Source organism: Saccostrea cucullata, unplaced genomic scaffold, assembly GCF_032062105.1.
Source record: "Saccostrea cucullata isolate Sc308-1 unplaced genomic scaffold, CSIRO_AGI_Scuc_v1 ctg5249, whole genome shotgun sequence".
Lineage (NCBI taxonomy): Eukaryota > Metazoa > Mollusca > Bivalvia > Ostreida > Ostreidae > Saccostrea > Saccostrea cuccullata.
In genome coordinates this window covers 6,776-24,166 of record NW_026931230.1, presented here as the reverse complement: position 1 = coordinate 24,166, position 17,391 = coordinate 6,776, and the positions used below count along the sequence as shown (strand labels likewise).

At 33.4% G+C, this 17,391-nt stretch overlaps 1 protein-coding gene across 1 annotated transcript; it reads right to left on the bottom strand.

The window, feature by feature from the left end:
- Nucleotides 1–508: 508 nt before the first annotated feature.
- On the bottom strand, nucleotides 509–6,568 carry LOC134231903 (perlucin-like). Its single transcript, XM_062713856.1, has 4 exons — nucleotides 6,327–6,568; nucleotides 3,903–3,981; nucleotides 2,692–2,895; nucleotides 509–1,052 (listed from the first exon to the last, which is right to left on the bottom strand). Exons 1-4 carry the CDS (start codon nucleotides 6,480–6,482, stop codon nucleotides 751–753), a joined length of 741 nt encoding a protein of 246 aa, XP_062569840.1. The 5' UTR covers nucleotides 6,483–6,568; the 3' UTR covers nucleotides 509–750.
- Between the last annotated feature and the right edge of the window lie 10,823 nt (nucleotides 6,569–17,391).

Below are 17,391 nucleotides of genomic sequence, written 5' to 3'. Positions count from 1 at the left end.
TTTAAATTTCCATATCTATCTGATTTTAATATTTAGTTTTTCAATATACTGAGTAAATATAACTGACCATAGCTAAGCTGTTCTAGATTCCTCCAATTCATATCCAAGTTTATTTTTAGAAAAAGTTTAAACACATTTATTTGGATACATGTATATCAAATGCTGGTATTTGTTTTAATGAACTCTAAGAACTGTACTAAATTTTATTTGAGAATTCAAAAAACTAAATACAAGGAATCTAATGCGGCCATTTGTTAAATCAAATTCAAAATTACTTTTTGATAGGTTTTTAAATTTCCATATCTATCTGATTTTAATATTTAGCTTTTCTACTTGATTTAATTAAATCCAGCATATCTTTCGAGGACTTTGAGATCTTAACCATATTGTAAAAGCTAAGTGTAATTTTCTGTATAAAGTTAATAAGGATTAACAGTGTAAAGAACATCCAATAGACCATTTTTTGATTCAAATCGACCCAATACGAAAACTTCGCAAATTCATTTGGAATCAATTTATTTTATTTGCATACTCAATTTGTAGAAACAATTATTATAATTACATATTTTCTGACTTATCAAACCCACATTTATATAATCATTGCATGCATAGGAATTTACAAACTTATCAAAGCACATTCTTTGCATATAATTAACAATTTATACATAAACAATTATAGAAAAAAATGCATCAAAATTTCATAGTGAAATTGAGAGTCGTAAAATGTCTAAATAATATTGGATTTCTGGTTTAACCAATCACAGTGTTCGGATATTGATGACTGGGCGCGTGACTGATGCCATAGGTCATCTCGCAGATAAAGGAATGCTTCTCAGCACACCCGACATCTCCCCATTCATAGTCGTTGTTGTTTGTCCTGTACTGTAGCATCACACAATCCTGGTCACCATTCATGTTGTTGGGTTGACCTTGGTGCCAGTTTGTATAATTAAAAGGAATGGGGTTCTCAGACCCGATCCAGACAAAATTGTGTTCGGTATCAATGTCGTTCCCACCGATCCAAATTCCAAAGTCAGCAGCATATGTCATTGCTATTCAAAGAATTCATTCAACAAATCAATTAGATGGCTTGTATGGCGATTATTGTTTTAGACGGAATAGTATTATATAATTATATGATTTTTAAGTTTCGGGGGCATATAGTTTTTGTCGTGTCCGTCTGTCTGTCTGTCTGTCTGTTTGTCTGTTTGTCCGCAAAAACTTTAACCTTGCCCATAACTTTTGATTAAGTGGAGCTATGATTTTCATATTTCATATGTATATTTCTTGTGACAAGATCTTTCTTTGAGTACCACCAAATTTGACCTTTTGACCTTGACCTTGGAGTTTGACCTACTTTTACATGAAAATTTTAAACTTTTACTTTGGCCATATCTTTTGAACAGTAGACATCAGGACATTTATACTTCACATATGTAATGTTTGTTAAAAGACCTTTCACGGGATACCAACAACCTTGACCCTGTTGATTTCCGTACTTGTGAAAAAACTTTAACCTTGGCCATAACTTTTGAACGGTAAGGGATAGGGCTTTCATACTTCATAAATGTAATCCTTGTGAGAAGACACTTAATTGGATACCAAGAACTTTGACCCTTTGACCTTGACCTTTGAGATTGACCTACTTAAAAAAAGCAAATCTTGACCATAGCTTTTAAAGAGCTATTTAAAGAGCTAAAGGGCTATTGCTTTCATACTTTACATGTTTGATCCTTATGACAAGACCTTTCAATTGATAATAACTTTTCTTTGGGTACCACCAAATTTGACCTTTTCACCTTGACCTTGGAGTTTGACATACCTTTACATGAAAATTTTAAACTTTTACTTTGGCCATATCTTTTGAACAGTAGATACCAGGACATTTATACTTCACATATGTAATGTTTGTTAAAAGACCTTTCGCTGGATACCAACAACCTTGACTCTTTGACCTTGACCTTGTAGATTTCCGTACTTGTGAAAAAACTTTAACCTTGGCCATAACTTTTGAACAGTAAGGGATAGGGCTTTCATACTTCATAAATGTAATTCATGTGAGAAGACCCTTCATTGTATACCAAGAACTTTGACCCTTTGACCTTGACCTTTGAGATTGACCTACTTTAAAAAAGCAAATCTTGACCATAGCTTTTAAAGAGTTAGGGCTAACGCTTTCATACTTTACATATTTGATTCTTATGACAAGACCTTTCATTTGATAACAAAAACTTTGACCCTTTGACCTTGACCTTGGAGTTTGACCTACTTTTTAAGAAATTGAACGTTGACCATAACTTCTGAACGGTTAGGGCTAGGGCTTTCATGCTCTATATAAGTATTTTATGTGGCAAGACCTTTCATTTGATTACATAGACCTTTTGACCTTGACCTTGGAGATTTTTGTACTTATTTTAAAAAAACTTTAACATTAGCTTACTTTCAAATTTCACAATTGTTTACCAGTGAGAATACCCTACTTTTTTGACCAATTAATTAAATTTGTATTAAGAAAAGCTTAATTTTTGCTATGTTGCCATACGGGGGCATCAGTGTTTTACAAACACATCTTGTTAGTCTTGTTTTTAGATATAATTTATGAAAAATTATATTTGTTGTTTGTAAAGCATCTTTTATGTTCAAGTTTAAATATATATTTCTTCCATATTTTTAATGCAATAAAAAACAAACCTTGCGAGTTATTGATATGGTAGGAAATAAACGTCTGCTCCTCTGCAGTTTCAATCTGAAGAAGTGATGCATCAGGCCAGACCCGCTTACAAGATTTAATAGCGTCAACGTAAATAAGAGGTTCAGGATGAAATGTATAACAGCTGATACTTGAACCTTCCTTTCTTGTAAATGAACCGAAGGGACATACGGGGCTTCGTACACCTGAGAAAATACATATAGGCATATTATACATAAAAGCCACTCTGTCAGAATATCGTTATGTAATATTATTTTTGAAACATAATATATTTTACAAATAAAGCCCTTTCATGGGGTCAAACCATAGACATGTCGACTTCACTGAAAAGCATATCGAGATTTAAAATTTATATATCAGATACAAATACAACTGATACAGACAGTTTTTCACTTCGCAACCTGAGCAGAGGATGCTCCAATATTAAAAGGACAAATCATGACTTAATGCTGCTCTGTAAAATAAAATTTAAAAACAATTCAAATAAACTACTGTGGAAGACTTTGCTTTTTTTTAAGTTTTCTCTGTCAAAATCAAATAATGTTTATCCCATTTACTAATGGACTGAAGTGTTTGGGCCTTTTTAATACCCCTTACCAGTTTCCTTTAAAATTCAACCTCAAAATTAGGTCATGGTTTAGCAGAATCCCAATTATCTCAACTAATTGATTGATTGATTGATTGTACATTGTTTAACTTCCCTTTCGAGAATTTTTTACTCATAAAGAGACCAAACCAATTGCCATTGCAGAGCTACAAATTTTGTCCTATACTCGGGACTTAGGGCCATTGATAAGTGAGAGATTTTTTGTGCCAGCACCTACTGCGACACGGAACTTCGGTTTGTACGGTCTCATCCGAAGAAGCAGTATCCACGTCCCACATTGGGGTTCGAACCCGCCTTGTAAGGACTGACTCTTTACTTTGCGTTTCTGGATCAAACGCTCTAACCAATGCACTGCGTGGGTACCCGGTGAATTTCTTAAATGAGATTTGCAACGTGATAGAAAATGATAAGGCATCCATGGTTCAGATTTTAACGGAAACATAAAAAATCTAATATACTAGAAAAAACACTTGATGTTAAACCTACATGTACTTTCTGGAATTCGGCAATATTTCTAATTGTATATTATGTTTAAGGGAAAAAGGCTAGAAAAAATAATTGTGCCATTCCAAATTTTCTACTCACCGTCTGCATTACAACGAGCGTTGTAGATCATGATGTCGTCAATATATACATACGTTCGAATGTTGTTTTCCAAAATAATCTAGAATCAATATGATTTTGATAAATACATGTAGAATGCTAATGCCTAATAGATGTACATGTTACAATTAACTTTTCCTTCCTTTAACACTTCATGAGAAAATGAGAATGAAGAGTTAAAAATAAATGTAATCACTTGTTAGACTACCAATCTTAATTGTTTCTAGGTATTATGTAAGATAATTAAGGATGAATGACGATAACAACAAGATATATGATAGAATAAAATTTTAATTGTGATGCCATAACCTTGATTTTTTCTTTTTGAAATATTTTTTTCTGCACACAATATCGAAGGATAATGTCGGCAATACCACCTAGTATACTTTTCAACAAAGTCTGTGATCAAAGTGTTCATATATAGAAAGGGAAACGAAATCATATTTTATAGTTCCTTAACGAGGAAGCATTTCAGAAGAAATTCATCAATCAAACATATCAATCAACACTCTCTCGATATGTACGAAATGCTACTGATGATCAAGGGTAATTTGCAACAGATTCTTATGCCTCTGAATTGAAAGAATAAAGTCACTCTCAAGAAAGAGTTTTGAAGAGAAAGCATTACATTTTGAGCTGTTGGAAGTTGTTAATTAAACAGAGACCATGCACCGTCTAACACAAGACGAGAGGTTCCTTGCCCTTAGCATGCTACAGGTTGCTAAAGACATGTCGCTGTGGCAAGGGAAATGAATGTTATCCAGTCTGTTATCAGAAGATTACATCGTGATACTGTACAGCTTTTGTTCAGTAGCAACAATTATCTGGTCGACAAGGAGAAGAACTTGGACACAAGACAGATTCAAGTAACAGCAAATCAGATACTGAGTAATGTCTCATTTCTTCAACGGGATACTGGCTTTGTGGTGATTGACCAGACCATCAGAAATTAACGACACCGATTTCACTTACACCCCCGACGTTTGGCATCATTCCCTGCTTGAAAAATAGTCACAGAATGGCAGGTGACTCAAATGGTGTCGTCACCATTAATGCTAGGATGATCGCCGGCGTTCTCAGATGAGTCGAGGTTCACTGAGTCGAAGTTCATTGAATCGAGGTTCACTGAGTCGGGTTCCTCGACGGACGCAGAAGGTTTGGCGCCGACGTAACGAACGTTTTCTGCGTTAACATTATTAGAAACGATCAATATCAGTCATGGTGTGGGAGGCATCAATGTTGCTGGCAGAATAGACTTGCATCTGGTTCCTGCACATGTGGACGTGTCACGGGATAGAACAATCGGAATAAAATCTTGACACCTCATGTTGTGCCGATTACATGCCGTTGTGGCTTTCCAAGAAAACAATGCCAAAAGTCATAGGTCCATGATCGGTTTATATTACATATAATGTATCTCCAACAGATATTACCACGACGCGCACTCAGTCCGGACCTTTCACCCATCGAGCATGTCTGGGATAAGCTTGGACAGCGGCTACGCCAACAACCTCCCGTGAATGTCCTAGAAGTTGCTGCAGCATTGCAACAGGAATGAAATAGCCTTCACAAAATGACCCTGAACGTCTCGTTAGGAATACCAGTATGACACGCCAAGTTTGTCTGGTCAATCGAGCAGATTATATCAACTACTGATTCTGATTTCCAGCGGTGGTAAATTTGCTATGTGACCCTGTGTTGCTGTCGACCCATATTCTGTTGAATCTGTCCTTTTCTGACTGAACGCATGGTTTTGAATGAATTGACAAATGATTTCTTAATGGTTATCCGTCATTTGTTCTTTTTTGACCTTTTAATCTGCATTTTAATCCCCTACTTTACGGTTAGGGGTCTGTTGTAAAAATTAGGATAAATAGTCAAGACTACAGAGGTCATTTCACAATCATCTTATGATGTATATCTCGTGAACTTTTAACTTTAAAATTTTTCTGCTAAGAGAAAACATGTAACATGAAGATTTCCAACTTTGAACTATGACATTCCTAGTCCATTGCTTTAAATTTTCCTTAGAAGGAGTTATTACCCTTTTCCAATTTTTTAAGTTGAATAATTGATTTAATAAAGAAAATATTCATTTTTAAATTCTTTTATTTAACAATATTTATCATTACAACTATTGTAAAGCATTCTACCAAAAGATATATAAGTTGAATAATTGATTTAATAAAGAAAATGTTCATTTCTAAATTCTTTTATTTAACAATATTTATCATTACAACTATTGTAAAGCATTCTACCAAAAAATATTGTTCTATTAGGTATGAATTTAAACTAATTACAATTTTTGCAAAAACCTATGACATCATAGGAGGGTGGAATTACCTTAACACAACGGGAATTTTGAAAAAAAAAATTTATACATATAATATCTTCCATCAGATATACCTTAAAGGGGTGTTGTAAATATTCTTGGTCTGGATTAACTTCTATAAGAGTCCACTTTTTCGCATCGAGACTCGTGGCTGGTATGCTGTGGAAAGTGTAGCCTGGGTGTTCGCCGACCTTTTGAGGGAGGAAATCAAACACGAATACAAAAACCATTATCAACAAATTATGCTATCAATATCTTAGCAAAATTTCATTTTATAGAATCTATGTTTCAAAACGGATGTTAGTTTTTCCGAAATCAAATGAGTGAGCATAAATCTCTTCTGTTTAAATCTAGTTAATGACAATTTTGATGAAACAGATTAAAAATAACAGGCATATGACACCTGCTTTTGTATCATTGAAAACATTGTTATGTGCACCCAATGATAAAGATATTTGTTATTTAGAAAAGTTTCTTTGCCAAATCTATTGGACTATTATTATACCCGCACTTTCTAAAGAAAGTTCGGGTATATTGTTGTTACTCATGTCCGTCCGTCCGTCTGTCACACTTTTCTCCCCTGAACTCCTCCTACATTTTACACTGTAGCTTAATCATCTTTTGGGAGATGGTTGGTGGTGTCATGTAGATGTGCGGTAAGGTTTCGGAATTTTGATTTTGCCCCGGGGGGTCAAATGGGGGTCGAAAAATGACGTTTTTTATGCTAAAAGCCCCGTCTTCCCTGAACTCCTTCTACATTTTACTCAGCAGCCAAGTCATCTCTTAGGAGATGGTTGGTGGTGTCATGTAGATGTGCAGTAAGGTTTCAGAATTGTGATTTTGCCCGAGGGGGGGTCAAATAGGGGTCGAAAAATGACATTAATTTTTATGCTAAAAGCCCTGTCTTCCCTAAACTCCTCTTAATTTTACTCAGTATCCTAATCATCTTTTAAGAGATGGTTGGTCGTGTCATGTAGATGTGCAGTGAGGTTTTGGAATGTTGATTTTGCCCGAGGGGGTCAAATGGGGGTCGAAAAATGATGATATTTATGCAAAAAGCTCCGTCTTCCCTGAACTTCTCTTACATTTGCCTCAGTAGCATCTTTTAAGAGATGGTTGGTGGTGCCATGTAGATGTGGAGTAAGGTTTCAGAATTTTGATTTGGTCTGGGAGGGGGGTGTCAAATAGGGGTAGGATTTTTCTTTTTTTTATATATATATTTGATATGTTTAATCACCCTGCTTTCAAGAACTTCCCTAATATTGTATGCATTAGCTTTTAACCATGATCATTTGGAAAATGATTGGTTTCTTTTGTGTATGTGTAAAATAGTCGCAAAATTTGCATTTTCATGTGGATGGCAAAAAGGGGCAGGAAAATATGGCCCCTCTCTAACCCAGGGGGTCATGATTTGTACAAATTTGAATCTACACCTCTTGAAAATGTTTCCATATTAATCATGCTCTTGTTGTTCTTGAAAAGAAGAATTTTTGAACATTTGTTTCCTTTTATTCCTAAATAAAACTTTTGACACTTAAGCCTTTGAGGTGATGATTTGAAAAACTATAAATATGTCTATAAGACATGAATGTCCTGCCAGATGTACATTACTAATGCTACTGTACATGAAAGTTTGTATTGTGTCTAAAGTTGGATGAAAATATCTTGAACAGTTTCTTTAGAATTGAAACTAAAATCTAAATAATGGATATAGATGATAAATTCTAAACAAATTATGTATAAGTGCATGCTAAACATAAAAATGTCTTAAATCACTTCTTTAAAACTAAGCAAAATACAAATTAAAGAGGAGGGACTCGGGTCAAGGTCACAGGATTGTGCAAGGTGAAGTTTTTGATGCAGTTGAATAGCTCTCACTAATACATATCAGCATATTATGTTTGATAAAAATATCTTGAAGGATCTAATGAAACTGAGCTTAACAATTTTTTTAAAAAGAGAGGTCAAAGGAAAGGTTGGGGTCAAAATGTTGTTGCAGTTAAAAAGCTTACATCAGTATAAATTTACTATTAGCATATAAAGTTTAATAAAAATATAATTGATGGTTTATTTAAAACTTAGATAAACACATATTTTAAAAAGTGATGTCAAGGTCAAAAGAAAGATCAAGGTCAAAATAAGTTGATGCATTAATAGCTCTCAGCAGTATGTATTAGCATATAAAGTTTGATAAATATATCTTGAATTGTTTATTCAAAACTGATATAGACATTAATTTTAGAAAATCATGCGCGGATCTAGAGGTGGGTCGGGGGGGTCAGGACCCCCCCCCCCACCCTTTGGAATTTACCAGGCAAAAAAATCTATATATTCCTATGTAAAACTTTGATCGGCCATTTTGGCCCCACACTACCCCCGGGGGTCATGATTTGAACAAACTTGAATCTACACTACCTGAGGACGATTCCACATGAGTTTCATCTTTCCTGGCCCAGTGGTTCTTGAGAAGAAATTTTTTTTAAAAAATGCCATTAATTTTTCTCTTATTCATAATTATCTCCCCTTGGAAAAAGACAAGGCCCTTTATTTGAACAAACTTGAATCCCCTTTACCCAAGGATACTTTGTAGCAAGTTTGGTTGAAATTGGCCCAGTGGTTCTTGAGAAGAAGATGAAAATGTAAAAAGTTTACAACGACGACAACGAGGACGACGACAACGAGGACGACGACAGACAAGGGACAAATTTTGATCTGAAAAGCTCACTTGAGCCTTTGGCTCAGGTGAGCTAAAAACTATACATGTATTCCTAATCATGGCGTGGCATAAAAAACTTGAATCTACATTATATGAGGATGTTTCCATATCAAGATTATACAAGCAAATTCAAAGAATTGTGGTCCTCTGCTTTCTGTGTTTTAGTGAATGGGATGCCATAATTTATGGCAGATTATGTGTCAAACATGCACCCCTATCATATGTCAATTTATGAAAATTAGGTCAAAGGGGAAAAGTCATCGGAAATATTTTTTTTCAGGTAATGTACGTCAAAAGGTCAAGGTCTCACTTGGGTTAAAGAATCATAGTACATTTAGAAAGTTTTGTGGTAATGTACATGTGAAATATAAACATGATGAAAGCCCTATCTCTTATTATTAAAAAGTTATGACCAAGGTTAAATTTATTGTGACAGATGCACATACTGTCAAAGATGGACAGGCTGACAGACAAATGAGATTTAATGTTCCCTCCCTTTCCCAAAAAGTGGGGACAATAATGCCCTTGCTGTTCTTGAAAAGAAGACTTATAATGGAAAAAATCCCCTGCATATTTCTTAATGCAAATCAATATTGTGTTTTTATGTCATTTGTTTGTTTGTTGTTAAACATCCCTCTCAGGAATTTTTTACTCAAATGGAGACACCACCACTTGAAAAATAATGAGGACAAGTCAGATTTGAGGTCAACATTCATTTAAGGAGTTTTCAACCATTAAGAATTAAAGAGATATGAACTCGATCCTTCCCCTCACCCCTTCCCAGACCCCTGTTTATTCATGTATGCAAACTACTACTTGTTTTTACATTTAAAAAAAATGTTAATATATACAAATAGTTTAATGTGGTTCATTTCTTTGAATGATTTTAATTCCTAATTCTTGGAGGATAGGTTGATGAATAAAATGTCAAGCAATCTTATCATTGGTGCACTTTTATTTAATTTAATGCAGTTGTGAACATTTCCAGTTCATTAGGAGAGTGGGAATGACCTCCATGGGTTCATAACCTTTATACCATTATTATTTACATAACATATTAACACAAAAAAAACAAAATTTTGTATAGTCAAATGGAAAAAAAGTTTCCTACTATTTAGGAGTCACATGATCATTTGTCATTACAGGAACAGGGAGTGGATTGGGAGACCCCCCCCCCCCCGGAATTTGCAGGAATATAATATATACTGAAGCAAATATAAATGACTTTGGATGCCCACCACCCTAGAAAACAGACCCCACCATAACTTCTCTTTTTTTTTTGGCTTCTCGGGAAATTCTGTCTGGTCTGAAAATCCTTCCTCCCTCCCAGAAAAAAAATTCTGTATCTTGTAACTGAATATAACGTCGATAGCGGGCGATAACTCTTCAGAATGTGAAATTCGTCTTATTGCAGGACCTTTAATCTTTAAACTTTAACCTAACCAGTTGCATTTCAGACTATTTTACCTAAATCTATACAAAAACTTGTACTTACCGACTGTCATAGGTCCCGTCAACTTCATGAAACATAATCCAATTAAAACACAAACAATTCCTACTGACATACATGCAATGATGTGTACACCACACTAGTACTGCACGTGCAGTGCAATCTAAAAATGATAATGGTAAAACTAGTACTTAAGTTGGGTACGTGACGCAAGCCCAATGTGATGCAGGTGTTCAGATACATTTATAGAACAAAAACAACTTTAAAGTTATCATTTACAAAAAGATGTTTTATCTTAACTCGCCATCTAGGCCAATTATTCAAATTCCAAAAACAGGCAAATAGGGTGTGTGTGTGTGTGTGTGTGTGTGAGTGTGTGTTTGTAAACACCGCCAATTGAACCAGACACCAAGAATACACACCAATCAACTGATCACCTGGAATTCAAATGGACACCCGAACACAGGTGTTCAGTTGAAATAACGTCATTTTCGTGTTGCTCTCATTCATTTCACATCGCATCATCTCGGGTATTTCCGTCATAGGTCGGAAATACATTTTGCGCTTGTCGGAAATGATCCAGAAATTTCGATTGATTAAATTTCATCGGAAAAAATAAAAAATATATGAGTGTTCATTTGGAGCCAATTTCCTGATTTCATTTACACAGTGTGTGTGTAATTTTCTACTGCAATTCCCTTCTTTACACAGAAAAATTTGCGCATGCGTAAACGGAATATCGGAAGTAAATGTTTAACGACACAATTGATACACGCTGTGACTTATGAATGACCTCGTGGATATATTTTCTGATGTCACAGTGATTATTAAGGTATGTTTACTAAAATGATGATTTCATGGAATACATACTTACAACTCATAAAACCTCATTGCTGATTGACAACTAATACTTTTTTGTCAAGAACAAGCTGGGAAAAATGCATTATTTTGCTAAAAAGTATACATCCATAATTAATTTTTATTTTTTATCCATTGGTGGAAAAGAGTTTCTTCCACAATTGTTTATCTAGGATTTTTAATTAAATTCAAAAGGGGGGGGGCTTAGATACATAAGTAGGCCTACTGTCCTACGGACGCGGTTTAACTCAGTAAGGGCTTGTACCGAGACACAGATTATTCAAACGGGGGGGGGGGGGGGGGGGCACAGATATACATTTTCAGGGGCACTACCAAAAATTTCCTGACAAGCTAAAAAATAAATAAAAGAAAGAAAAAATGTCATGAGACGTTTTTATTATTGAGGGGGCGCAGGCGTAATAGTATCTGTGTTTACTATACTAGTAATCTATATCGGCAAAATTATTGGGGGGGGGGCATGCCCCCACCCCCCGTTCCTACTGCCATGATAAAAATATCCTAACGTTAGATTTATATTTTAAACGTAAATAATTCTTCAAAAGGAAAGATGTACAGAATCTTTAAACAAAATTTTGGATTTAAAAATTATATTGATATCTCCTAGATTTAGAGAAATAATTACAAGAGTTGATTTTCATGTATAAGCAAATCATTATTTTCCAGTAGAGACTGAAAGATGGTATGGTAAGCCTATATCAATGTGTGATAGAATCTGTACACTTTGTAATAATGCTCAAACTGCTTATGAATTTCAATATATCTTAGAATGTAACACTTTAGCTAATGTTATAAAAAATACCTGCCATATGATACCGGGCAATATTATTATTCCCACAGACCGAATGTTATTAAATTCATGGAACTAATGTCAACTCAAACCGAAAAAAAGCTGGGAAAAACTAAATAAATGTACACATGTATATGTTTATCCTTAAAAATTGTGTTGTTGTCCGTCTTCCTTGATACAATTTTCCAACTCTTATTTTTTTTTACCGGCCGCCAGGAGGTCGTCGGTTATATGATATGAAAGTTTTAAGTCGCTGTGCGTTTCTGCGGAGTTAACAATTCAAATAAAAATATTAATCATTCATCATGTTCATATCGCTGGCGAATCAATATTAAACAAAGATTGTCTAAATGTTTAGAAAAAGCACAATAATCGTAAAATTAAATTTTATAAATAATGGGGTAAATATTTCATCCAATCCTGATTGACAAACTCTGATATAACAGAAGTGCGGAGAAAATATTGGCACGAGTGTAAGGCATAGTTTAAAACAAAGACCGCGTTGTTAATCAACAATTTTACTTTCTCTTTTTAAAACATGATCTGCTGTATTTATTTGAAATGAAGTGTATATTTGAACATTTCCTATAGATATTTTTCAAAAATATGATGAAATATTGATTTCTTAAGAATAAAGAATATTAAGACATGTTCGTCCAGGAGACTAGGATACAACACTTTCCCGCCACATCTCAACACCAAAACAAAGAGATTGAAAGAGAAATAATGGGTAGTGGTGGATCTAGAAGGAGTTCGGGGGAGGGGGGAGGGGTAGGTTTAACATCCTCTAAGAGAGAGAGAGAGGGAGAGAGCGAGGAGCCCCACATATTATATATTTGTTGCGTTTTTGTTAAGATAGAACTATAGCTAAGTTTAAACTTTAGTTTTGTATGTTTTATGTAAAAACTACTTAAACAGCAAACTCACAAGAGTTCGTTAAGTTATACCAAACTGAGTGCAGAGACGCAGAGGACTACGCACATACATGTATTATATTGCCTATACATGTAATATTGTATATGCATTATTCATGAAGAAAATCGGCATTGTCGCATGCATTTTTTTTTCCGAATCACGAGGATATTTTAGCTGAAAAATATAAGAAATTTAAAAAAAAAAACTGCAAATTTCATTTTCTAAAATAATTTCAACGGTTATATAAATTGGTTTGCGGCCGATTTTTGACGCTTGCGTCAATATGTTTCTTGTTCATTTTTTTTTTCCAAATCTTCTGTCAAGTTTTTTTTTCTATTGTATATGTACCTCTGACCAGTTCGCATATAATGTATGTTATTAATGTGTATTATACCCCATGTACCATTATTTTGGTTTGGGTGAATAATAAATTGAACTTGAACTTAAGTTATTTCGTCGTGATTCTTCCGGCGGGAGACAAAAATCTCCCGATACCCCCCCCCCTTTCCGGCCTTCCCGATAAATTTTTAAATCCTTCCGTGTTTTTAATAAAGATTCTTCAAATTAAATATTATTTGGAATATTTTTTATCGTGTTTCATATATACATGTAATTGCTTATAATGAAAAGAAATTCAGATAACAATGCCAGTATAAATTTTCACAGCAGGTACATTGTATGCTTCTTAGGAATATTAACATGAGGTCGTATAATTACGTTGTAAAAATTAGTGATATATCAACTTGATAAATGACCATTGATGCTTATTACTGAATGCAAAACATTGTAATTATAGTTGCTAAAATACCCTATTCTTATCTTCTAATGCTGCAGTGGTCATTAAATGATACAGCAGGGTTTTTTTTAGGGGTCGGGGGGGCTGTATAAGGCCCCATTCCCAATGGTAAAAAGTATGTGTTTTTCCCAATTTCATTGAAGAAAATTCCCAAAAGAGAATCGAAACAAACAAACCGGTTAAAAAATGTTCAAACGCAGTAACATTTTTATCAAAAGTGTTGTTCCAAATAAAAATCTAAAAGGCATTCACCCAAAACTGATTGACTGAATGCAAAATAAGTCAAAGAAATACTTTGCAAATAAAACAAAACCCCTCTTATTTGAATTTATATAGAAAAATATTAAATATGATACTTTTCCCAATATCAACCAAATGTCGCTATTTTTCCCAATTAGAAAGGCCCAGGCCCTTGTTTTTAAGACCTAGAAAAAACCCTGTACAGTTATAATGTAGGTCACACTCTAGTTAAATAGATCAACTCATCTGTACAAATTCTATACAAATAACTGTCATTTCAATGATAAAAATTTATGTTTGGATAACGTATGTCCTTAAGTGCAATCATCCTTGCCCTCTCAGCATTTTGTAAAATTTGATATTACAGACTTTCTTGATTTGAAATTAACTTTACTATGAAATCAAGCAAAACGAATGAAAATTGTTTTTATATTATGTTTATAATATAGAAGTATATTTTTTAAAAGTTTATAAAGAGTTAAAGATGTCACACGGATATATTATGTATATTGGTGTAAATCAAACTCATTGAATAACATAAGTTAACAATGATTGTGACAAAATGACTGTGGTCGAAACAATCTGTGATCAAAATACCCATAGCCTAGGGAAAAAAAAAACGTGTCTTCCGCCTCTCTTTGTGGCTGAGGCAACGTCTCGGGCGTCTGTGTTCAGCATGTTCAAGATAAGAATAAGGTTATTTAAATTTTTTATTGATGTAATATGATGCAAATGTCTCCATTAACATGATTAATATCCCGCCAAATACAGACGGGAATCATTGTATCAGTTAATAGGTCTATCCATGGGTTAAATGTATTGACAGTTAGAATTTTCTCTACACTACTAACCCTGAGGAACCTATATCGGTGGTAATATTAGCATTCAATATACAAAATTTTCATAACAAGTACAATTTAATAGGAATTTAAGAGTGACTAAAATAGGTAGTAAAACTTAGTCTTAGGGAAAACCCTGGATCATAGATCCATAGATGGATAGATAGATAGATAGACAGACAGACAGACAGACAGACAGACAGACAGACAGACAGACAGACAGACAGATAGACAGAGAGACAGACAGATAGACAGACAGACAGACAGACAGACAGACAGAGAGCCATTGAGATTTATATATTATTATTTCATATTTAAGGTACAAGCAGAAATGGTGGACGACATCATTGGTCAAAGGATGAGAAAAATGCCATTGAGCGCCAGTTTTCTGAATATTTCAAATCTGGACATACCGGTACACCTGGTCGATTAGCATGCTTAAATGCAATTGCAAAAGAACCAATACTCTCAAAACGTGACTGGTCTAAGATAAAGCATACTTTTAGAAATTTGATCATTTCACAAAAAAGGAAACAATACAAGGCTTAAATATTTCATATCTTATTTCATTATTGTATGTTAAAATTAAATTAGACATGTGAAAAAGAGGACATTATTCCTTGTCTCCTACATTTCTTAGCCTGCATACATATTTGTTTGGTTGTTTATATATTTGTTTGTTTGTTTTTGGTTACGATTTAGTGTATTTATCTGCAATGTGTAATATGATCAAACAGTAAAACTTAAAATTCTACATGAGTTCTTATTGGCTAATTGCAATCCAGTGAAACCAATGAAAAGAAAGTTATACATGTATAATGATCTTAATGCTGAAACTGAACTTTGAAAAATTAACATATCTATTGTTTATTTATCAGCTGTTTTCAGATTCAATGCATATAGCTAGTAATTAAAGTCTGATAATTTCATCTAGCCTATAGATTGTATTTTGTAATTAATATTGCATGAAAAATTCATACTAGAACTTAAAGCATCAAAATAAAGTTTATCTTAGTGATTATGTCATTCTTTTCTTGTCTAGGCCCTGTACATATTGATGTTTTTCTAATTAATGAATATAGAATTTATGTACATGTATCTCTTTTGATAAATCATAACAATATGAATATTTTATCTACATGTAGATTCTGATATGAAATTGATATTCAGATTTATAATTACTAAAATATTAACATGAAAATGATCTTGCACAAGTACGTACTCTAGGTTTTTGTTGTTGTTTTTTATCTGCATGGTCATTGTTGATTTCTCTAAAATAAAATGTCTTTGCTGTATCTAATTTTTAACTACACTCTCTTTCTGCCAGTTTTATTGTGTATTCTAATGTTTTCCTTTGTAACAAAGAAACTGTATTTTACTATTTGAAACATGTATATTAGCCATGGCATACTTGTACAAGTTATCCATTATGGCCAGAGATCTAATGTACCTTCATGTACCCTTTGTTTTAGAAATTGATATGTCACAAATACGTACAATTGAACTTCGAATATCATGGATCTATCAATTTCATTTTGAACCAAACTGCATATTCCTTAAGTTTTTATCCTGGATATCTCGAATTCTTGGTTATTTCGAAATATTTTCTCAGTCCCTTCGAGTTTGAGATAACGAGGTTTGACTGTATTTATATAAAGGATAAATGTATAACATATTCAATATTTCCATTAGAAGGGCTTAGTTTTGTTATTACTGGTTTAAAAAGTATTTATCATAAATTTTTATGATATATTAGCTGTTAATATAATTACATTAATGTTATGAATATGATGTTGAGTCAATTTGAAATAGTGTTAATATATTTTTATAGTTATTTAGTCATTTTTTATGCAATGAATTTCAATTTGTACAACAAATGAATTCTTATATGTTCAATAAATAATTTCATTTTTTGTCATCTTTGTTGAAACTTAATCTAAAGGAGATGAAAAGAGACAATTTTAGTAAACATGTGTTATTATATGTCGGTGTGATTGCGTAATTGCGATTCATGCGTACATAACAACTAAAAGTAGTTTTAGTATTTTTTTTCTCTCTGAGGTATTCATAAACACGTTTGAATTGCAAAATTACAGAAATTGGTCTAAAATGTTAAGCTAATAGAGAAGTCGTCATACACTGAAGCATATCAATAATACATTTTTTTTTACCGAAAGAATGTATATATACATACATGTGATTTTGTAATTTAGGTGTTATATTGATAGTGTGTATGTAAAATGTTCAGTTGAATGTTTGTAAAAGGCATAATTTGGATCAATTACGTCTGATATCGGCAAATAATTAGCTCTGTACTACATCTACATCCATAGGTTACGAAAACACTGTCTTCTTAGACCTTTAAGTTTCGGTGAGCGGTGTTGCTAAAAGCCCGATTAAATTTTAAAAATAATATTGTTTATCAAGCAAAAAAGATATGGAGATAACGAACAGTATTCAATCTCAAAGTTCATTAGAAAATATACAAAATAAGAGCAGAGCAAACACAGACCTCCT

What these genes read in the sequence shown, in the direction of transcription:
- LOC134231903 (XM_062713856.1), bottom strand. Translation starts at nt 6,482, where the DNA reads ATGGTTTTTGTATTCGTGTTTGATTTCCTCCCTCAAAAGGTCGGCGAA. An exon ending in CGCTCGTTGTAATGCAGACG is followed by an intron (nt 2,896 to 3,902) that starts GTGAGTAGAAAA and finishes GTATTTTCTCAG; the next exon opens with GTGTACGAAGCCCCGTATGT. An exon ending in CCATATCAATAACTCGCAAG is followed by an intron (nt 1,053 to 2,691) that starts GTTTGTTTTTTA and finishes TTCTTTGAATAG; the next exon opens with CAATGACATATGCTGCTGAC.